The 24,026-nt window shown below is 40.4% G+C and overlaps 1 protein-coding gene across 6 annotated transcripts in view; it reads right to left on the bottom strand.

Annotated features, from left to right (window-relative positions):
• PRIM2 (DNA primase subunit 2) overlaps nucleotides 1-24,026 on the bottom strand; it is a 114,988-nt gene that overhangs the window by 39,875 nt on the left and 51,087 nt on the right. For all 6 annotated transcript variants that reach the window (XM_083177279.1, XM_083177275.1, XM_083177274.1 and 3 more), the window contains 2 exons: nucleotides 5,325-5,392; nucleotides 3,202-3,274 (listed from right to left, as the gene is read on the bottom strand). In XM_083177279.1, the coding sequence (XP_083033405.1) occupies nucleotides 3,202-3,274; nucleotides 5,325-5,392 (141 nt within the window). The remainder of the gene's footprint in view (nucleotides 1-3,201; nucleotides 3,275-5,324; nucleotides 5,393-24,026) is intronic.

A 24,026-nucleotide genomic window follows, 5' to 3' on the forward strand; every position in this document is an offset into this window, starting at 1 on the left:
ATTTCTGAATGGATACATTAACGGAATATACCCCTAACACCACTTTTGATTGATTTTAGAATGAACATGTTAGGAGTAGAAACAACAAAGTTGCAACTCATCCTACCCAGATATCTCTAGGATAAGCATGGAGCCAATCCGGATATACTACCTACAAACTGGTGATCTTGATAAACTTCTGTAACAGTGCAAAATATTATGGAGTTTCCTGTTCCTTTATGTTTTGCTAGACCCTAATAAACTCTGCTTATTGTGACAGGTTTTACATATAATTGTTAATCTTATTTTTAATTATTGATATGATATTAATGTTATTATTTCATCATTTGTGGTCCATTACAGGTTGAGTATCCCGTATCCGAGTATCCGTTATCCGAATTATTCCGAAAACCATACATTCCAGAAAGTGAAAAAAAAATATTTTTTTTGCTAAAAACTCACTGGGGACATTTGTAACAGCACTACTGGTGACATGATATGTAACTGGCACTATATATGTGCAAGAAAATGATTGCTTGGCATTCAAATTCAATATCTGAGATAGTACACAAATTTTGTTTCATGTTTTGAAACCTTGTTTTTTGAACAAATAAAATATATTTGTGTGTATTTTATGTGGTAATAAAATATATTTGTGTGTATTTTATGTGTTTATACAGCAAACATGCAAGATACTTCAAAATACATAATTGAAATATTAAAATATTCCGAAATACGGAATAATACGTTATCCAAAATTCTCCTGGTCCCGAGCATTTTGGATACGGGATACTCAACCTGTATTAGGTATTTAAATAGTGAGAACTATAGAGGCCTTTAATTTTTTTCCATAAGTCAATTTTTCCAGGTGATATATATTTCTATATATCAGGGTTGGGGAACCTTTTTTGTGCCAAGGGCCGTTTGTATGGGGAAAAAATCCTTCGGGGCCATATGTAAAAATTTCTCTTACAAATTGTCCTGCTGCAGCCGTCCCACGCTCCGGCGGCTGCTGCTGAATAGGGCTGACAGTCTCCGGCTGCTGTTGATTAAGAGGAATCTCGTGAGAACTACCGACCTCTCGCAAGAATTCCCCTGTACTTGACTTCCAGCAAAGCTGCCAGGCGGGTGGGAGGGCCACTCAGACCAGCTATGGGCCTGAGGTTCCCCACCCCTGCTATATATGATTAATGGGAGATGTAATCTTAATTTTTTTAATTGAACTATGTGCACATTATTTATAGACACTTTATTTTTATTCACTCTCCCCATCACCATTTTCAGGGAAATAGTTTTCACATATCACTTAAGTTACCAGATATCCAGTGTAACTGATATTTGGACACAGTATTTATATAATGTATAGTGCTGTACCTGTGAAATCATATTTAAGATTAAGTATGATTTCACAGGTACAGCACAAAACGCTTTGGGGAAAGAATGATTTATTGGTCTATTGTAAGACGTTTTTTTCGATAAACCATTATTTTAATCGATTTAGGTGTGTTACCTACCTTTTTAATTAATAAATGTGATTCTTATACATGGTGCACTATGATTTTTTTTTTAATTTGAGCTGCTGACATCTAAATGCTATACTGAGAAATCAGGAATGAGATTTGATTCCGATGAGTACATTATTGGATTATCACCGTGGCACGGCTCATATTTAACACTAAAGGCCACCTTACACTTGTCCAACATGTTGGACCTGATTGACTTGAGATTTATCCTATGTGCAGGAGGATCAATCTCTTGGTTAAACCCAATGCACACGGGGTCCTACAGCATCAGGCACATCAGATTTTGTCAGACAGGCACATCAGATTTTGTCAGATAAATTGGCCCAATCCATCTGAATTGGGTCAAATCTGACAAAATCTCACAAGTGTAAAGGCCCCCTTACACTTGTGAGATTTTGTCAGATTTGACCCAATTCAGATGGATTGGGGCAATTTATCTGACAAAATCTGATGTGCCTGATGTGTAGGACAACATGCACAATCTCGTGCCATTGGGTATAACCAAGAGATTGATCCTCCTGCACATAGGATAAATCTCAAGTCAATCAGGTTCAACTTGTTGGACAACAAGTTGGACAAGTGTAAGGGGGCCTTAAGGGGCCCTTAATTTTTTTATTTAAATTGGCATGCTTGTTATTGTTTGTACTAAGGGGCATACACACGTAGAGTTGTTTGCTAAGTTTTTTTTACAATACTCCTATAAAGTGAGGTATGACCAATACATTGGGCAAGATGTAATGTTTTGCGAGTCCGGCGGCCATGTGGTAGCTTGGCCAGCATCCAGCTGTTGCCACCAGTTTCGCAATGCATTACATCCGGCCCCATTATATTTCATCAATTATCCACAGGATTGACTTGCGCCATGGCTTTTTATGTTGTGTGATATAAATATATAGAGTTAGCTGTCAAAAGAGAATAACTGAACTCCAGGTGATTTCCAGAATACAGTGTTTTAAGTCTCACATGACCTTTAAGTAAACTTTCTGGGAATACATGGGCCAAGGATAGTAAAAACTGTCCAATAGTTTATATACCATTTCAGTCTTAAGGCCCCCATACATTAGTCCAACTTGTCCGAAGCCACTGAGCACCCTGGGGCTGTGGGTGCAGAATCGGGGCGGGCAGTGACCGGAAAGTGGAGAGGTATCTACGGTATGTAATATCCAACCGCAGGCAGATAAATACAATGAGATTTTTTTTATTCAGGGAGGTTAAAATTATGTTAATTCAAAATGAACACTCAATCAGCGCATGTTATTATAGTGTATATTGTGAATAGTTATTAGGTCATATGGCCACACATAGCAAAGGTTCCATACAGGTCTTAACTGGCAGAGAGCAACTATTTTACAAGTTCAAATTCAATGTCATTATTACGGCCTTTATAAAGAACGGACTCTTTGCATTTAAATGTAAAGAATCAGCTAATATGCAGAATAATAATAAAAAAAAAAAACCTGTACCTGGAGTGAAATAAAATGGTTCACCTGCGAGTGGGCTCATTTTGGGAGCAAACCATTTTGCAGCCCATTCATTTTCTAGAAAGCAGTAATATTGTTAAGGCACTGCCGGACTAATGTTCATGGTGGCCTCTACGGGTTGGAGCTGACATTTCCATTTTAAAATAAGAAGCCCTTATGAGAACTACTGTAGTTGCAATTTTATTAGCAAGGACAAAAATATATTTTACAATACTTACAGCATCGATCTGGTCAAGGGAAATTTTCCCAGCGTTTCTTTGTGAACTGAAATCTTGTCCAACGTATGAATGGCTATGATGATTAAAAAAAAAGAAGATATTACAAATTTTCATTGTATTAATAAAACTTTAATGCAATCTATGTGGCTTGTAAAGATTTGAAAGGTTGTCTGAATGCAAACATATTTTCTAGCAGAATAGTTGGGGGTTCCATTACTCCATCATTACTAAAACATTCTTCTTGTAATTAGGATATAAGGATGGATGCAGGGATGTGTCAGATATACTAACCTGTAGAATACAAATAAAAATAGTAAACCAGACCCTTTTATTTTAAAACATACAAACTCTTTGTCAACAGTATAGTACACCAGTTTGTTCTCATGATTTTTGAAATTCCATTATTGTAACACATAGTAATGTGCGAATAAACATAGGATCTGCAAAAAGTCACGGACCCATGTATTTATGGAGCCATGATTGGGGAAAAGGGGTTCATCATCTGGGATTTGTTTTTGCCTTAAGCATTTGTATATAATCTCTTCTGTTCCATGAGCATAGGGGGAGAGGCCCTAGACTGCACACCCTGGACATGTGAGGTGCTACCTGCTGAGACTTGTGGTGCAGCAAGCAGGAGGAGGTTGCAGGTGCACACAAAATATAAATGCTACACCGATTAATATCATTGCTATATTGCATTTCAGAAGTTCTTAGCATAATGATGGCCATTATTATGGGCTTGTCCACCACGTCCAGGTAACCTCTATCGGACAAGTCCCTAACACTACTCTAACATTTACAGAAATAAAAGTCAATTGTGTAACTCAACTGAAAATCTAAAGAAAAAAAAAGATCCTACAAGTGCATTTGGTAGGTTTTTGTGAATCCTGGGGTTGGGTAGGTGTATATGCATTTTCTTTATATTTTAACATGTGCGTCCCATACAGTCTTGAGTTATTATACAGTACTAAGCACACAATAACTGCTGGGAAAGGATTACATGGATCTAGACCAGTGCTTCCCAAACTGTGTGCCTAGGCACCCTGGGGTGCCTCAGGACACTTGCAGGGGTACCTTGGGTTGGTGGACCAGGATCAATTCATATTATTTATGGTCAATGTACCAGGCAAAACTAGTGCTTGTGGCTGCCAATCATAATGTGTGTGGACAAACAGAAGCAAATCCTGTCCCTCGCCAGATAACTGTGACATATAAACTCAATGCACTTAATTTAATATTTTATTCTGAATTTCTCAATAAGAAGCATTTGCCCTAGAGCATATTTTGATGCTCTAGGGCAGTGGTACCCAACCCTGGTCCTCAAGTACCCCCAACAGTGCACGTTTTCCAGGTCACCTAGCAGGTGTACTCATTATTCAGGCACATTTGAAAAGATCTACAGGTGGAGCTAATTCTCTGTGTGGAGACCTGCAAAACATGCACTGTTGGGGGTACTTGAGGACCAGGGTTGGGAACCACTGCTCTAGGGCACCGTGATTCAAAAAAGTTTGGGAACCACTGATCTAGACTATTACCCTTTCCGTGAAAAAGCTATTCCATATGTTATCTTTTAGACTTTCACCAATTTAAAATTGTGCCCATTTACACACTAATGGGGGTATTCAATCCGGGATTTCGACTGTTCTAACAACCAGACAGTCGGAATCCCAGCTATTTTCACTGGCTTCCAACAGTAATTTGACTGTTGGTAAACACAGATAGTGGCAAGCTTGCTTGACAGAAGGTAGCCAACTCTTTGTGCCACCATAATTGTTACTGTATGATGTTTACCAGACAATGGCTTCAACAGAATTTATTTATGCAAAGGGAAGAGGAGGATGCAAAGTATGGACCTCCCTAATAGTGTCAAATAAACAAGTGTAGCTTTCCTAGTGTACAAAATGGTAGGCCTTTTAGTACAGTGATATTATTCCTATATGTACAGTTGTTTGCATTTAAATTAAGACAATAAAAAGAAATAGCTTGAAAACAAAAACAGGGATATTGAGGTTAGAATGTGACAAGCAATCAAAATTTGGCTTCAGCAGAACAGAGCGAAAACCTTCAGTAGTGAAGGTGTTAATGTCAAATAAATGTCAAAATATTTTACATAAGAAACACACCTGAGGTGATTAAGTAAAGGTTGCAGTCTCTCATCTGATTGTATTTCTGGCAGAGAACGGGCTGATAACTGAAAAGAAAAAATAAACCCTTGTAAACAAGCAGAGAAATCCCCCTCTATAACAAAAAGATCATGGTTTAGGAAAGTTGAATAAGTATTTGATTAGGCATTTTATACACAGGCTAATCCTACAGAAACAGTACCAGCACTAGCAATAATTCATGAGTAAATTTCTAATATTTCAGTTTAGGAGAGCTTCTAATAGTTAGAACATTTGTGTAGGCGGTCAACATTACATTAAATGATACTGTGCGCATGTGAAAAGCATCTTGCAATGACATAATGGCATGTGATACCCACACAGTTCATAAGTAAATAATCGCTGCCACTTGGAGTCTGTGTCAAAGACCACCATGATTACAGAGTGCAGATATACGTTCAGTCAAAAAGACAGCAATAACTGGATAAGCCAGGCACACATTACAGTTCATAGCCAGATAGCCTCCTGTGTCACCACGCTTATAGGGAGTCTCCCAGTTGGTTAGCATTTTCACCACACCTTATCTGAAGAGACCAGTATAGGAGACCAGTCATCCCCATTGGAGTAATGGCACTATAGCAATTACTACTAATTATTTTCTAGTTGTTATATGTGTAGTAATTTTTTGAACTAATTGTCTGAATGAATTGATTAGCTGGCTATCATGAGTATTGATACAAATTGTATGCAAAAGCATATTGCAGTTATTGGTATTTGTCTAGATATGGGGCTATTTTGTCGCTATAGTCAACATATGCAGGTCATGCAGAGTCACTAATTGCGATTATATTACCTAATAAATACCCATTTTCCACTAGCAACCTGGGTCAGACCTGGTAAATTGTACCCTGTTCGAATCCGGGTTGGACATGGGTAAGAGACACATTTCCACTACCGTGCTACCCGGTAAATTGCCTGATCAGCCCCTTTTACACTTAACCCGGGTAAGGCCTGTTTTTTTCCTATAGATTACCTTAAAAAAAGCCTTTTTAAAGGTCTTTATCAGGTAAGGTCACAAAATAGGGCCACCATTACACCAAAAGGGCCACCATTAAAAAGATTACCATATTAGAAGGAGACCACACTCATTTCTTTTAAAATAACTTTTTTTTATTTTACTGACAAAAATTAAATCTGGTGTGGAAGGTGGCTGCTGGAGCAGCCTCTTATGCAGCAGGGGAAAGTCAACAGGACAGGCATGCAGCACATGCGCACAGAACACTGTCCTCCATACTATGTGCGCAGTCTGCGGGGCTCTGAGTGATGACATCACTCACCAGTGCCCCAGCAGCACCAATCAGTGAAGATTTTAACATGGTCAGACAAATAACCTGGTTAGGGAGCGTTTCCACTACCCTTGAATCCGGGTTATTTGACAGGGAGCATTCCACTAGCAGAAAAACCCGGGTAGAAGCGCGTCCCCGCAGAGATTACCGGGTTATTTCTTCTAGTGGAAAAGGGGTATCAGACTTGTTTGCGGGGCAAATTTGTTCTCAAAATGGGCAAAACCATGTGCACTGCAGGTGAGGCAAATGTAACATGTGCAGAGAGTATTCGATTTGGATGGGATGTGTTCAAACTGAAATCTAAATTGCATTGTAAAAATAAAGTAGACAGTATTTACCCTGCACAGAAATTAAATAATTCACCCAAATCTAACTCTTGCTGCAAAAGTTACATTTCCCCCACCTGCAGTGCACATAGTTTTTCCCAAGATTAAGGGAATTGAGGAAAAAAAAATATTAACACAATTAATAAATTATAACATGTGAGCTTATATTAATTAACAATCATCTGTATGTAATATATACTAATTTGAGTCTAAGATATTCATTATTCCAGATGCACAGTTCATCTGCCAACGTAATTCTACACTGTGTATCAGGCATGATAGCAAGGGGAAAGTCAAATTCATTACATTTTCTCATGGTTGAGGAACAGTCAAGATGTTTTATTGAAATGCCAGTTCCTAAACACAATGCACTGTCAGGGAAAATTAATTTTACTTATTAATTCTGCTGTAAGGAAAACCTTTAGTCAGGAATCATTAGATTCACTAGTTTTACTACATTTAACACTTTAATTAAGTTAAAATATAAACTCTTCATGTATAATTATTAAATATAAACTCTTCATGTATAATTATTATTAAATACTCTTTACTCATAGTTAGCCTTTCCCATTTCAGGGCAACAGTGGTAACAATATTCATAATCTACATAAAATGGAATAAAAACTAAAACGGTTGTTACTAGAATGTGGAATATTGTGTTTAATATAGATATCCCAGCATCTCAATTCAAACCCGGTCCCTCCTCCAGATAATTCTCATTAACAATGCACTCCATACTGTAATGCTATAGTTGTCTGCAACACTTGTTACGGGCAAGAGTCAGGATGTTGCAAACAGCATCCCGGTCTCCAAAAAACAACAACATCATGCTCTGTGTTATTCTTGGTACACACCAGTGCCCCCACCAGCCGATCATCTGAGCAACAGATTTCATAAGCTTTCCAATAAGTCGCTCGATATGTCTAGCCAGATATAGCAACTAGGGAGGCATTCAAATTTTCTCACCCCATAGGATTTTATTGCAGGCGGTTCCTGTGGCCAATAACATATTGGTCAGCAAGCTACCAGCACACACAGGGAAATGTAACAAAGCCTTGGCTGTGCTGCAGAGCCACGTGATATATCAGGAAACAATGACACACAGACATATCAGCTGTACACATACACCAATGTTCTTTGATTGTAGGCTGCACAAACTATATAAAGCAGTGGTCACCAACCTTAATTGGGGTGTGAGCTCCTCAAGAAAAATTAAACCTCCTGAAGTGCTACTAAAATAAAAAATAAAAATCTGGTAGTTTTTCAAGTGGTCTGCGTACCTATCTGACTGACCCGAGTCCTTGGCCCATTATGTTGATCTGACCAACGCCACCATCCCCTTCTACATCTTGCAGTGACTTTAATCTACCTTCCCGCTCACCTTTGCTGTGGAGTGTCAACTGTGCTGCTTTCTCCCACAGGTGGTGTTGAAGTTTGTGGGTCTACAACACAGACTCTTATCTGTTCTAGAACATGGACACTGGATCTTCTACAGCACGGACACTGGATTCCCCTGCAGCTGCTGGCAGCTGCTGGCAGCTTCCCGGTTCTAACTTCCTGCCTTGTGGTATCTCCCATAGGGGCTGATGTATTACGCATGGAGAAGAGATAAAGTGGAAATAAAATAAAAGGAGATAAAGCACCAGCCAATCAACTCCCAACTGTAATTTTCAAACAGTTCATTGGAAGGTGCTTTATCTCCTTTCACTTTATCTCCAGTTTCTCTCTTCTCCAGGGTTAATACATCTGCCCCATAATCAGGTACTGATCAGAGGCACTTTGTCAGAGGTTGCACTGAAGCTAGACAAGATACCTAAACTATGAATGTCAGCCACGAGTAGCTTGCGTGCTAGAGGTTGTATACCACTGATAAAAAAAAGTATACTGTAGGTGGGGGATTTAAATTACAACAGCTTTTGATCTCCTGGGGGCTATGCGAATTAGCCCCGAAAGCCACAACTACCAGGGATTTTTTTTCAAATACCTGGAGACGAGCAAGAAAAATCCATGATAAATGACCCGTTTTCAAAAATGCCCCATAAACGGGATACTTTCCTTGCAGAAAAGAAAAGGTTACAATTGAATTGCCCAAAAATCGAGGTAAAAGCCTGTTTTTTTTTTCCCAACAAAATGTTTTGAGCACAAAATGAATTCCCTCTATAGTATGTATACAGCCATAGCCGGCTAGTATGGGAGTACCAGCACAATTAGCCAATCATTCCTGAAGGCACCCATACACTAGTTCAATTTGGCCCAATTTCATTAGATACTGTCAGACCGGGCAGAGAAAGCGGGCCTAATTGCATGTGTTTGACATCGGATCCGACCCATTGCGCGGTCCCATGAACATCAGGTTCGGATGTGCTGTATATAAATCATATGTGCCAATGTCAGCAGCACATCGGGGAGCTGCCGCGGGAGCTCAAAGGAAATTGGGTCTAAAGTCGGACTAGTGTATTATGAGCCTTTAAGATTGGGGCTCAAGTCTGCTTTGTTTATTTTGTTTTCACATTTACTCTTTGCATACACAGAAAAAAAAAGTTGTTGTTGAGAGATAATTTTCAGTTGTAGAAGGTCAAATCATATGGGAACATTTGTGTTAAAGTATGTGTCAGACAATTCTAAAGAACATTAAACTGCAGTTAAATACAGTTTATGGTAACACTGATGCATAAATTAGAAAAGAACATAATACTAAAGGCCTCCCAAACATTGGGAGGAAGTCGTCCAGATTTCCTGAGCTCCTCCAGCAGCTCCCCAAAATTTGCCACTTGATGTGCCATTTTTTACATGTGATATATCGTATGCAAGCCTGGGCAGCTGTAGGCAGAGGGCGACAGAATTGAAAAATCCTCTCTCAGCCAATCAGCAGCTCTCCAGTCTTTTAAATATTAGGATTTTTCAATTCTATCCATTGCCCGCGGCTCACTAGACCCCACTCCGTATCAGATGCTATACATCTGCAATGTGCCGCTGACAGCTGCACATAAGATTTATCTTTATATGTGCAGCCGTCCGACCTCTGCCTCGATCCACACGGGACCGTTCATTGGATCCGATCGAACGGCATACACTTGCAATTTGGGACGGTTTCACACAATCTCTCTGCCCGATCTGCCGGTGAATTCGGGTAATGTATGAGGGCCTTGAACATGCAGCATGATATTGGACAAAGGTTAAGGTGCTCCAGAGTCAGAATGTAAAAATGAATTACATACTGTAATAAAATATTTAAAAAATCCAGAATAATCCTTTATGCAAAATGCTCATGGTCCCCAGTATTACGCGTAAGGGATATTATTCATTTACAGTTTCATATATAGAGCAGCAGATTCCGTTGTGCTTTACAATTGTAAACAGAGATAAAACAAACGGGTAGCAACAGACAGATTTGGAGGCGAGGGCCCTGCTGCAAGCTTATAATCTATAGGATTCCCGCTAGGCGTCTTTTACAGGGTGCTGCGCCCTGCCCCTTTAAAAGAAGCCGAATTCTGCCCTGCCCGTTCTTTGCCGCCCTGCATAGTTAATAGCTGCTGAGACATTACTTATTGTCCCTCCCCGGCCGCGCTTCCAGTCTCCACCCGCTGACCATGTACACGGTAAACTATTCCAAAAAGCATATCTCCTCCCACCTGCCGCTCACCTCCTGTTATGTGAGCGGCTGTCAGCTGTTCCGTAAAGCATACCTCCTCCCCCTGCTGCGCTGACAGGCGCTCACCTTTTCTTACGTGAGCACCTGTCAGCTGTTTCAGAAAGCATCCCTCCTCCCCACGCCGCTCACCTTCTCTTATGTGAGCGGCTGTCAGCTGTTCCATGAAGCATCCCTCCTCCCCACTGACACGCTGCTCACCACTACTGAGCGTGTCAGCTTTCTGCCCAGACACGAGAGACGCGCTGTCAATCTGCATAAATCCCCCCTCTGTGTAAATGCAGTTGGGGAAAAAAATAATCTGGTGAGGGTAGGAGGGCTGGTTTTGCCTTTCCCGCCTTGGTAAACCCAGACCACTTGCCAGTTTAAAATTATATAAGGGAGTCCCCTAATATCTTTTCAGTGTATGATGCTTAGTGCAATCACTACATCACATCATTTTAATGGACCTGGGCCACTTCAATCAATTCATAACACTAAGTAATTGGGGGCATATTACATGTGCCGATGATGTGACGCTCCGGTGTCACAAGATGGATTATATAGCATAAATGTGATGATGGTGTGACGCTCCGGTGTCACAAGATGGTTATATAGCATAAATGTGCTGATGGTGTGACGCTCAGGTGTGCCTTCCTGAATGAAAAATGTGCCCTCCCTATGGTCAGCACCCTGCCCTAAAAAATTTCTAGAGTGAACACTAATATCCAACCTGTATAAGAGGGGGGCTTTCAGTTAAGTCCCCCAACACTCGCCCACTTGTATCCTTGCAGAGTTTAAGATAACCCGTGCTGGTTCTAAAGGTGCCCATACGATGGGGCAGTGCGATGAGATGCGCGCTCCCGTGCACATCCCATCGGCACAGCACATAAAATATGTGCTGCCTGAGCTTCTAGTACTAGATTGCATCATATCTAGTACAAAAACCATGGTGCTGTAGCACATTGTATGCTTTTTGCCCTAGATGCTATGCAATCTAGTACTAAAATCACAGAGTTCATCGCACCGTGTATGGGCACCTTTAGTAATGAAATAGTTCAAAAATAAACATTGACATCTCAGGCATTTTGACAAATTACTGTTCAATAAATATTCACCCAAATTATTTTTGGTTAGTCCAACACAAGAAAAGCATTCTGGAGAGGTATGTCTCACACTCGCAAAAGAAAACAAAAAAAAATAAAAAGGTGAATTTTATTCTGACATTTCCATTTTTATTACACCATCAATGTTACTTACAGTTAACCCTGTGCATGACATTGCAGTCTGCAAAAGTATTTTGTCATCTTTTTCCAAGAAATCAATGAAGTAACATGTCAGGCACTTTGCACTGTTATTGTGCACATACTTCCCCTTCTCATCTATCAGGACTGCCGTCTCTTAGGAGTGCGAATGATTGAATGTTGAAGCCAGTGTCCTTGACAATACAACACTATCAGATTTATCTATCTCTGAAATATGTGTGCAGCATCTGCAAGAAGTGATGCTACTCTTTATAACCGTAAAAAAAAAAATCCACAGCTATCTTGATTTAGTCTCTACAAATCAGCATGCTGATCCAGAATTAAAATGTACATGCCCACTCAAAGCATGAAACACTGCACTTTCCAAAAGCCATTGTAATAGGCATGTTGAATTAATCCTGTGGACATTCTACTGGCTGCCATTATATCATTAAAAAAACTTACACAAATCTTTTCAAGTATCTTTTGTAATCAAAATATGTTTTTTATTCAGATTATCGTTGCTTATTATAAAGCTATACCTGTAGTATTTATTTATGGAAAAATTGATTGAATAAAATGAACTTCTTCAAAAGGGAGGAGCATCTAATGTCTTATGATTACACATTTCTTTGCGATCTTAACACAATACATCCTCAAAGCATGAAGGAAATTGAGATAAGTATCTACCAGGTTTGAACCTGAGAATGACCCAGGTAGCCTGTGGTATAAACGGGAGACCCAAGTCACACTAAAAGCCTATGGGAGAGCTGATTAAACAGCCTTTGGAGAGGTTATCTCTAAGCGCCTGCAAAGCAAAAACCTGCCACTAACCTGGGTCCAGCCTGCAGTGTGAATGGGTTTTCAAACAACTGTACATGGCTTGAAACCATATTCAATTACCCGGGCTGGACCTGGGTTTTGGTGGAAAAGGGGTATTACACTTAATCTGTGGCTTCATGTTGGTCTTCGTGCCCATCTGCTGTTTGTCTGTAAAACAAATTATACTGGTCCTTGAAATTAATTACAAAAAGGGATAAATGTAAAACATCAAAAAGTAAAATGTCAAGCAAATGTTTATTTTTATTTTTATTACTGAAAATAACTTGCTATACAAATTCAAGACTGAAGAAGCCAAGTTGTCACCAGTGAAACGTACATCCTTTTCCCAGTCTAGTCATTTGTATATTAGCTAGAAAAATGGTGGGGAGCAATAAGTTCCAACCCAACCCTGTTTGCATGCACTGACTATCTATAAAAGAGATCAGCAAATTTTATTGGGAAACTTGTAGATAAATCATATTTCAGTTTCAAAAATAGGTACTTATGTAGTATCTGGACGCCCGATAAAAGAAATCGGGTCCATCGCATCGATCGTATGCGATGGACCCGATTTGTGGCGAGCGTAGCGAGCCACCGAGCCCGAAGCGTGGCGAGCGAAGCGAGCCCCGTGCAGGGACGCAGGATACTGTTTAAGAAATCTGCGTCCGCTCGCCACAGGTTTATATCCAACTCCATGCCCACTTGGATAGTGGGGAAATGAAATGGGCCCATGTTCCCATAGAATCCTATGTTAAAATGGACTCCATTTTAACATTGAATCCGATGAAAAAAATCGGGTCCATCGCATCCGATCGATGCGATGGACCGGATTTTTTTATCGGACGTCCAGATACTACATAAGTACCCAAAAATATATGGCCCTAATCTACGTTTAACATTACATTTAAATGAAAAAAAAAAAAAATTCAGCCCAATATGCAAGCCTCTGAGGCGGGCAGGAAAACGAGCAACTGCTGCTAATGATAATAAGCATTAATCTGCCCAGTTGGACACAACGACATCGGTTATCAAACTGTGGGTTCTGCTCCCAAAGTGGGTCCCGACCTTCTTAGCATGGGGTCGCGACTCCATCTTGTGACCATCAGGCTGATGGATTTTCTAAACTCAGTCACGACTTCACAATGCTGCTATGCATGTGCTGTCTGCTGACTGCCCATGTGTCATCATGACCTTCTGCAGTAACTTGCTGGGGTCCTGTAATTATTTTTATTATCTGATGGGGTCCCAGAGCAAAATAGTTTGAGGACCCCAGCACTAGAGTAATGTACGGAGAGATATCAAACTAAATTGAGAACTAAATTAAGGCGGTCAATCAAGAAGTCTTTGCTTCAAACTTTGTGTGTGTGCGTGAGTAGAATTGCCCAATTTTTTAAAGGCAAAAACATGCCTTGCTCTGTTAGAGTCGGCCTGCTAAAAGAGCCAGGCTGGTTCATTCCCATCATCGCTGTCCAGGGTGTTTGGGGGAAGCCCAGCCCTACATAAGTGCCAGACATGCCTCCAAAAGAGATGGCGGTGGGCTCGCCCACATTAGTGAAGTTAGTGGGACCAGGCCGCCGGATTCAAAGTGCTCACTTTCTCCCGGCCATGATCCTGGTGGGATCACTATATACATTTCACATCTCCTGTGCTAGATAAACATGCATGTAACAGTAAAACACTTCCACAAGCTTCAACATCCTTGAAGGTTTAGTTTATTGGCAAATATTATCTATTTCTAAGCAATAAAGCTTAGATTGCAAAGAAATATATACGGTTAAAGCTACTCTAAAGGCACTGAAACATGTGCAGGTCGAAACAGTCCTTGAATACATTCAAAGCATTTTTTAAACAAGCTGACTAAAACAGTAGCTCAACATGAAATAAATATTTGTCCCTATGGGTACATACAGATCTAACAAGAAGTTCCAACCTGTGAAAGAAATGACAATTGACATTTATTGTACTGGGGGATATAAGCACTTCAAAAACACAACAGTGTATTTATATAGACAGTTACAGTACACATACACACATTACAGCTCAGCTACTATCAATATTTGCTGAATTTCATCGATTTCTCTTGTATTCATCACCTGGAGAGTTAGGTTACAGAAGAACTACAATATACTACAAACTGCTTTTAAAGTCACCTTCTAGATTCAGAGCATATGGATGGATATGCCTTCAATAAAACTTCCAGTAATGCTTCATTGTGCTTCCCAAAATAGAATGGAATAATTGTGTGTACAGACACAGCAATTCCAGCAAACCCCGATACAGTTAATTTTTACTTACAGTATAACAGTTGTGCAGCCAGCTGAACTGTACAGCGCATGCACACTGAATGATATAATTCAACAATATTCAGTAATATCACCAGGTCTCCCTCTAAGCATGCAGTTGGTTGATAAGTCAAATTGAGCTGCAGGTACAGATGATGGGGCGGTAATGACCCACGGCAGTGCACATCGTTCATCATTTAGACCAGACTCACTGGGCAAAATTTTAAACCCTATCGCTCATAATGGCTAAAATAAGCCATATCGTTAAAAAAAAAAAACAACATTGCCCAGTGTATATGCACCTTAAGGTTTAGAGAAATAACAGTAAAGCCCTGCAAGATTTCAATCAAGATTTAATTACATACACTTCCAGTTTTAAACACTTTTTTTCGCCAAATAAATAAGCCTGCGATCGGGTGTTAACTCATAAATTCCACGATAATTTCCCTGACCTGTGAGTTAACAGGTGTGCAGCATCCCATAATAGGCCTTTTATCTGGGATTTCTTAATGGTCTGCTCAGATCCAAAAATAAATCCCCATTAACTGGAGCATTAAAACAGCAGTTGGTGTCCATTGAGAAGCACTGGGGCGAACAAACAGACTGTGGTAAATTATCACAGCTAACTGAATCTCCCCCCCTTTAATATGTTTTGATCACCCAAAAAGTATTTTTTCTAGTATGCTAAAAAAGAATGGGGAAGTACGTATCTGAGAGCGCTGTCTTTAGCTGCTGCTCTGGAGGGAATTGTGGGCGCCCTCTAAGAAAGCAAAATAGACAAGAAAGTTTATGAGCAGCGTTGGGTTTCACTGAAAGAATTGCAACTGTAAAATTGAACAATTTATTGTATAGACATATACATACAAAATATATAACAAAACAATAATGAATGAAAAAATGTGAAAAATAAAATAAAGAATGATTAAAAGGTTAAAAGGAAAAAGGATAAATTCTCCACAATATATCTGGAGATCCCAAAGACCAGATATATTGTGGGGAATTTCTCCTTTTCCTCCCATCATGCAGGAATAATTGGTTGCAACCTCGACCCTTTTAATCATTCCTTATTTTATTTTTCAATGGAATAGGAAGAAACATGTATGCCAACTGGAAGTTGCATTGGTCTGAGAAAGCATCCACTCCCTCCGCCTGAGGAAGATAGAATCTTGCATAATATCGCTCGACCCTCCTGTTGATGTGTGTGGCCATGAAACCGACTTCTGGCAGTCCGAACCTCTCGAAACACCTGGTCGTTCAACTTACATTGCCCTGGCAGTATCTGTTTCATGCTCAGGAAACCCGCCAAGTTTTTTTTTCCTGGGACATACACTGCAGAGATAGACTTCAAGTTTCTTTCCGCCCAGGACATGATCCTGTTCATGGGGTTTATCAGGGCTCTGGTTCCCCCCTGATGATGATTCAGATGAGCTACCACCAACACATTGTCTGAGAATACTCTGAGATGGGCGCCCTTCAGCCTGTCCCTGAAGGCCATAACAGCTCTCCAGACCGCCTCTGCTTCCCTCTGATTGGAAGAACTCTCCATCAGCGACCATCTTCCCTGTGCAATCTCCTGGGCAAGGTGTGCCCCCCAACCGGTCAGACTGGCATCTATCGTCATCACCAGATAACATGGAAGACGCAACGACATGGCCCTGGCCTCCAGGTTTCTGCTTGCCCACCATTGCAACGATATTTTGGCCTCTGGCTCCAGCCTGATACCAAGGTGCTTGTTGGACTTCGCTCTCACATACGGCAACAGCTCGCACTGAAACTTTCTCAGATGTCACTGAGCCCAGGGCACTATCCCGATCGCAGAGGACATCATTCTGAGCAACTGCAGGCCAGTCTCTAAGCTTGTCCTCTTTCGCCTCATGAGTTCTTGGGACAATACCCGAATCTTCGAACATCTCTCTTCCGAACCTTTTGGTGTCTATAAGGGCTCCTAAAAACCATATCCTCTGAGTTGGTTGCAACTGACTCTTTTATCCACGTTTATGACCCAACTGTGTCTTTGTAGAAACCAGATGACTATATCCCAATACTTCTCCAAACTGCGCCTTGAACTGCTCGCGATCAGGATATCGTCCAAATACAGCCAGATCTGGATCTGATCCTCCCTCAGACGAGCGATCAACACTACCAGTACCTTCGTAAACACCCTTGGCGAAGTCTTCAACATGAAGGGAAGACACACAAACTGGAAATGGTAGCCCTGGATGCAGAATCTCAGATATATCCTGTCTTACTGGCACACCGGAATGTGATAATAAGCATCCCTGAGATCCAACGAAGCCAGGAAATCGCCTTCTCGGATACTCGCAAGAATAGACCTTAGTGTTTCCATATGAAATTTGATAGTCCTTATGAATGAATTCAGTCTCCTCAGGTCCAGGATCATCCTGAAACCACCTGAACTCTTCCTCACTAGGAATAGGCTTGAATAGAATCCTGACCCCTGGTCATCTTCTGGTACGTCTTCCACCGCTCCAATGACCAGTAGTTGATCCAAAAGCAGAAATAGCTGCCTCTTCTTCTGCCCACTGGCAAATGACTTTCGAGGAACCTGCTTCTGGTCGGTCGTCACCAGAATTCTATTCTGTAACCTCGGCTGATTATATTGGTCACCCTATTGTTACTTGAAGATCTCCGCCATTCGTCCACTAACTCCATCAGCCGGGCACCCACTGGCACCAATCCACCATAGTCATTGTCTTGTCTGCCGCTTACATGGCTGCCTAAAGGACCGTTAGTATAACCTGACGCCCTCTTCTTCGTATACTGCCGACCTGGTCTTTAAGACTTAGCTTCCCTATAATGCAGCTTAGAGGATTGGGAAACCGGAGCTCTGTTCCGCCTATCCTGCGGCAACCTGACCGACTTTCCACTAGTGATCCTCTGAATCAGACTGTCCAATTTATCTCCAAATAAAAGAAAGCCCTCAAATGGTAAGGTTGCCAACCTGTTCTGTGTTCCAAGCATGAAGCCACAGTGCTCTTCTGGCCGTAACACCAGCTGCCATGGACCTGGCCGAGAAAGACTCATGCCCAAAAATGCCTCACATTATTCAATTCCTTTCGGCATAATTTCCAAAATCAACAAAAGATATTGCTTGGAAATCCTTTCCTCTATATCAGTGTACAATTTCGAACCCCAAATTCTTAGTGCTCGAGACACTGCCGCCGCCACCGCAATACCTGCTTTCAAAGTCGTGGCAGTAGAAGAATGAATCCTCTTCAAAGAGCTCTCCATTCTGCGATCCATCACGTCCCTGAAGGAATTGTAGCTCTTGATGTCAACTCAGCCACAGCAGCATCAACCCTAGGTATAGAGCACCATTTCAGCAACTCCTCATTCTAAAAAGGGAACATCTTCTCCAATCTAGACAGTCTCCCCTGTCTCTTATCCAAGTTGACCCATTCCTTCTAAATGAGTTCCTTCATGACTTTGTGCACCGGAAAGGACCTTCCTTTCCCAGATCGATCCTCAAACAACGGATCTTGATATTCTGCAGGCACCGTCTCCTTATAATTCATCGTCTTAAAGATATTCTTCAGAAGACTCTACACCAACTCCAGGTTAAAAAAAAACTCTTATCCTCTTTAATCTCACCAGACTCAGTGTCTGATTATTCCAAATCTTCCATCAACTCTTCTGAGGACACTGCTTCCTTATAACTGAACCCTGTCACAGCTCTGGACCTCTTCAAGGAAGAGTTCATGGAATTCCAGTCTCTGGACACAAAGGACTTTTTCATCCAATCCATGAAATCCCTGAGAACATCCGTCTGAACCGGCTTCACAGGCTGCTGGTCACAGCCAGAACAGAACACAGCTTTAGGATCCCCTTAAAAAGGCTTATCGCACGCTGCACAAATTGTGAAAGATTTCTTCTTAGCAGACTTCTGCCCAGGCTCCACCGATGCAGGCACACTGAAGATAAAAAAGCCTCATATAAATATTTTAAAATAAACTCTAATGCCCCATAAAAACTGCAGCTTACCTCCTATGGGCATTATCAGCACTACGGGGGGGGGGGGGGGGGGGGGCGCATCCATACTGGCAACAGCAAGCCTCTCCTCCATGCCTGCACTACAGCACCAAGCAGCTTCCGGCTGCTGCTGAAATGCTGCCGATGACGTCAAATACCCGCGACACCCCCCCCCCCCCGGCAGGCGTGCGGACTCAATAGACACTCTCCTCCGCCGCCCGCCGCACTAGGGCTGAAGACAACAAGCCACCACGGAGGGTCCTTCCGATGCCGGGACCGCCGCTACAGCTTCCACACTGCGGGGGCCCGGAAGCCGCTGACGTCATCCCGGCGCGACCCGGCCGGACGCCGCTCGTCTCAGCACACCAGGGAGACTTTAGCAGCACATTTTTACAGACTCAACAAGGCCCACAATGCCTGCCGTCCCCGGGGGAGCCACCCCTGACATGAGGTAAGCTGAACCTAGCAAAAAGGAACCAAAAACCCTACACTGTCCTAATTAAACGAGGAGACAGGAGAAAAGACAGGGGAATACTGGAGCAGAGGGGGTATATACCCAAAGTGGGCGGTCCTAAGTTTGGTCCTGTCTAATTGGGGGAGAGAGGGGCGTAACCCAGAGTATGGTTGCCATGGGGGGGTCGTGGGAGAAAAGAGCTTTGAGATCTGGACCAATCACATGCCTTAATGGCTTACGATGTTAAAAAAAAAAAACAATAATTCTGGAAAATGATCCATTATATCATGGCAGGTACACTAAATAAAATTAATTCTTAATTACTGAATGCATTTTGAGCCTGTTGCAAATATGTTTAAATTAAATTTGTTACTTTAACATGAATGTCCAAGAATATTCTTTCAAAAACTTGGAATAGTATTATAATAAGTCATATCCTGAAAACTAGAGTCCGAATATGAATGAAATCCCATCAATAAAGAGAAATTGTCGCACTTCAATTAATAATAATTTAATGAAACATATTTCTATAGATATTTTATTTCCACTGCTCGGATGATATATTATGCAGAAGATCAGAAGTATGCTAATTGAAATTCTACTGCAATATAAAACCTGCTTTTGGACTCTTTATAATCAAGTTCAATCAAATGTATAATAGTCAAAGGACAAAGTTGTGTTAATCATGTTTTATATTGCCCTGCCAAAGTTATTACCTTGCTAACCTTGTGTTTGCATGTTATTATAAAAATCATCCATCTATGTTACAATGAATTACTTTGGTTTAACACTGAGGAGATAATATCTGAAATGAATTTCAAGTGACATGGCTCTCATTAATCACAATTTTTAGACACCAACCTCTCAAAGCACAGGCTGCCGAATATTTTCCATCAACATTACATCTTCAGAGACTAAGGAATGTGTTTCCACATTTAATATAAACAACTCACTTAAAAGTATTCACTGTTTCTATATATACACTGTATGTCCAGCTACATTAATCTACTTTATTGGGGCCATTAATAAACTCACTTGCTCACGTCATCTTTTTTGCTGATGGATAGCTTTCCAGTATATCACATCAACAGACAAAGCGAACAATCTTACGCTGCGTACACACGGGGCAATATGCTCGTTGAGCGATATTTCATACAGCGAGTATATTGCCCAGTGTCCTGTTTTCATAAGCGACCAGTGATGGTCGCTGATGGAAACGAGACACTGCCGGGGGAAGGCGCTGGTCACAGGGGCATGATACAGAGACCACTTCAGGGCTGGTTGCAGGAACACACTTCCGGCGCGCCGTACACACGGGGATATGGTCACTCCGTGACCATACCCCGGGCGATATTGTCTAGAATATTGTGTGTACAGTGGTTTATAGATGTAGTACACTGTGGCTTATTTAACCTTGCCTATGTGTCTTTGCACTTTCATGTTTAAATATCACTGATGTATTATTTTCAATACCACTGAACAAACACTTTCAATGATAATGTTCTCCAATTTCTAATAAACATTATTCTGAAACGTACAAGAACAATATAGTCACACCATAGAACTTGAAAAATAACTACTTGTTTTGTGACATGGTGGGAAGGGGTTGGGAAAAAAGCTTAAAAAAAAATAGAAAAAAGGGGACAAGGATCACAAAGCATTTAGCTTCATGTAAATAAAGACTGACATCTTATTACTGCACTGCTTCCAGCTACACCTGATGCCCAAAATGACTTCAGGTGACATCTTTAGAGAGCATACTTTTCCATTTGCGGAGATAAATTATATAGGAACTTCACAGACAAGGTGACAGTTTTCAGTTTTCTGTCATAAAAGGAAATAAAGGCTCTGGGCACTCCATAGATGACTATGTAACAAGCTGCAGGAGCCAGCCTTTTACATATTAAATTTAAATGACAGATTGTGGGAGTTCAGTAAATACAATGTGACACATCCCAAACAGCTGTCACTGCAGTAGTGTAGACATGAATAAAAAAAACAAAAAAAAGAACAGTAGACAAAAGAACATTACAGGTCTTAAACATCAAAATAGTCAAACATTTATCCACTAGAAATACAAGGTCAAAGGGATGACATTTTTAGAGATACAATTAAAGTTACAGAAAGCCTATATTACAAAAGGACCAAATAATGTTTTTTTGCAACTTCGCTGCGGTAAATTAATGCGGCTAATTGTTAACTGCGAGACTGACTTTCACAACATTGTTAACATGAGCTAAAACTATTCTTGTTGGTGGGTGCCAGAGGAAGTCAAAAGTGCTATAATATACATATAAACACACACACACATATATATATATGACACTTGAAAGCGTACGTGTGAACACAGCTTTAGGCTCAGCAGAACCAATCACAGCAGTTTGCTGAGGGGGGAAAGAGATGGAGAAGAGCAGATTGACATCACTCCTCAGTGATGCGTCCTCACCGTTTTATTCTCAGTCACAAATCCTTTCAGATTTAGCAGAATCAAATGTATAAAATACTATTTAAAAAAAAAAAAAAAAAAGAACTTGGTTTACTTAAGCCATCCGTGGAGCTCTACTAATTAACTACATATGCATTTTTTTTTCTCCGTCTCTCACGGTGTTCTCCTGACTGATGGTGCTTATCCTGGGCCGGTACAGCCTTATCCGGAGTGGTTTGATTCTACAAAATCTGAAAGTAATTGTGACTGAGAATAAACCAGTGGTGAGAGCACTGGTTCTAATTAACCCTTCAACCAACTAAGAGAGACGGTGTTACAACTAACTGATCTTTTTGCTAACTGACTGCTGACTTTATTATACGGATACATTGAGGACCAGTTGTGAGAGGACTGTCCTGATTACAAGCTGACTGCTATAGGTATCTCTAAGTTGGTGAAAACAAATAGAAAGGTGATTAGTCTCTTTTCACTATTTTTCTTTACTATGCAAAATTAATGTGACTTACCGTGAAGCCATTTTAAATGTGATGAAGCATGTATAATATGTATTGTTCATAATCTTTGATTTACCGGTGTGTGTTTTATAAATTTATGTGTATATATTTTTTATTATGATTGGAATGTTTAAAAGAACACATCATTCTAGCTACAGCCTGCGCTGTTTTATACATTGTTTATGCAAGCTTAGATATCAGTTTCTAGATCAAATATGGTGATCGTATTTTGAATTGGTACATATTATTCAAACTCCATGCCAGCACAATCGATACACTAGTTACTTTCCTGATATTGTACATTTTGAGGAACTGGTAACTTACAAATGTTTATTTTAATGGATATAGATAACTTAAATCAGATTTGTATGTACACATAAACACCCAAATATCCTTCTTTCAAATTAGACTGTGAGGTGATGCAATTTTCTTTGTAGTGATTGAATACATTTTGCTCTTTAAAAAGTAGAACTGTCAAAGAACTGAATTTGCAAGTACAAAAAAAGCTATTTCACTTTTCTCCAGTCTCCTAGCAACATGAAACTGCTTATGTTTTCTCAGCACTAGTGGGTAATGTGAATGAAATCTGTTGTGTTTAAGTGCAGCCAAGTGTCAAGAGGAGTGGATCTGTGCTATAGAAATAGTACCGAAACTTGAGAATCCAAATCATTTTCTAAAACAATGCAGTGTTAGATAAACTAATTAACTAAATTATTAATAAGCTCATTCTTCCATACACAGTAAACAATGTACATTCTTCCATACACAGAAGAAAATTAATAAAAAAAAAGGTTAATAATGTGTTTGCTTCAAGTATTAAGTCACATTAAACTATGGTGGTTTAACACAACTTGCAAATGATCTGCTGTTTCAAGTCATAATGAATAAGAGTTCACTTGTGACTAAAATATAGATGATGTAATCCGCATCTTTCTATGCAACCTTCCTAACTTGTGTCTTATTCCCAACCCACAATACATGAGCACACAATGATACGCTAAGTATCCCAATGACTAAAACATTGACAGGGCCCCATACCACCTAATGAAAAGTAAGGTGTGCCAGCGCTGGCTGTGAAGAATATTGGCAAAACACGGTTCTCAAAATATAAAAAACTATTTATTAATACTAAATAAAAAGGTAAATATAAAAAGGTGAATCACTTTAGAACATATAGTTCATGACACACAATCATCAAATGATATCACAGGGATATTGTGTATAGTTTTTGGCTTTGAGCTGTTTCAAAAACAGAATTGGTGAAAAGAGCTGTAAATATTACCATCCCATTAGTGCCTGGTTTGTTTGCGTCCAGGATCCGTGACTATAATGTCCTGAGTTGTCCTATAATTGCAAGGACTCAAGGTTCCCAGTGAGACTGTCCTCTTTGGATTGCTGGAATGAAATTAGGGATCATGCAATATCCCAAACAATTTTGTATCCAGATGGATTTGAGGGTCGTCTGTTGGGTGGTGGACACATCACTGGTGGATGGATGTAGACAGCAAGTTTTACAGGTGCTCAACGGTTTCCCCGGAAAAACCTCCGGCTTCATCAGGAGCAAATGTTCTTATTGTGAGCTCAGAGCGTGGTTTTATACCTGATTGGTAATTGTCTAGGTGATTCACCTGTGTACTGATTGACAACTTAAAATTGACTAAACAAAAGAGAACTGTGTATAAATTTTAATT

The sequence above is a fragment of the Crinia signifera genome, chromosome 3 (genome assembly GCF_055691185.1).
Source record: "Crinia signifera chromosome 3, ASM5569118v1, whole genome shotgun sequence".
Lineage (NCBI taxonomy): Eukaryota > Metazoa > Chordata > Amphibia > Anura > Myobatrachidae > Crinia > Crinia signifera.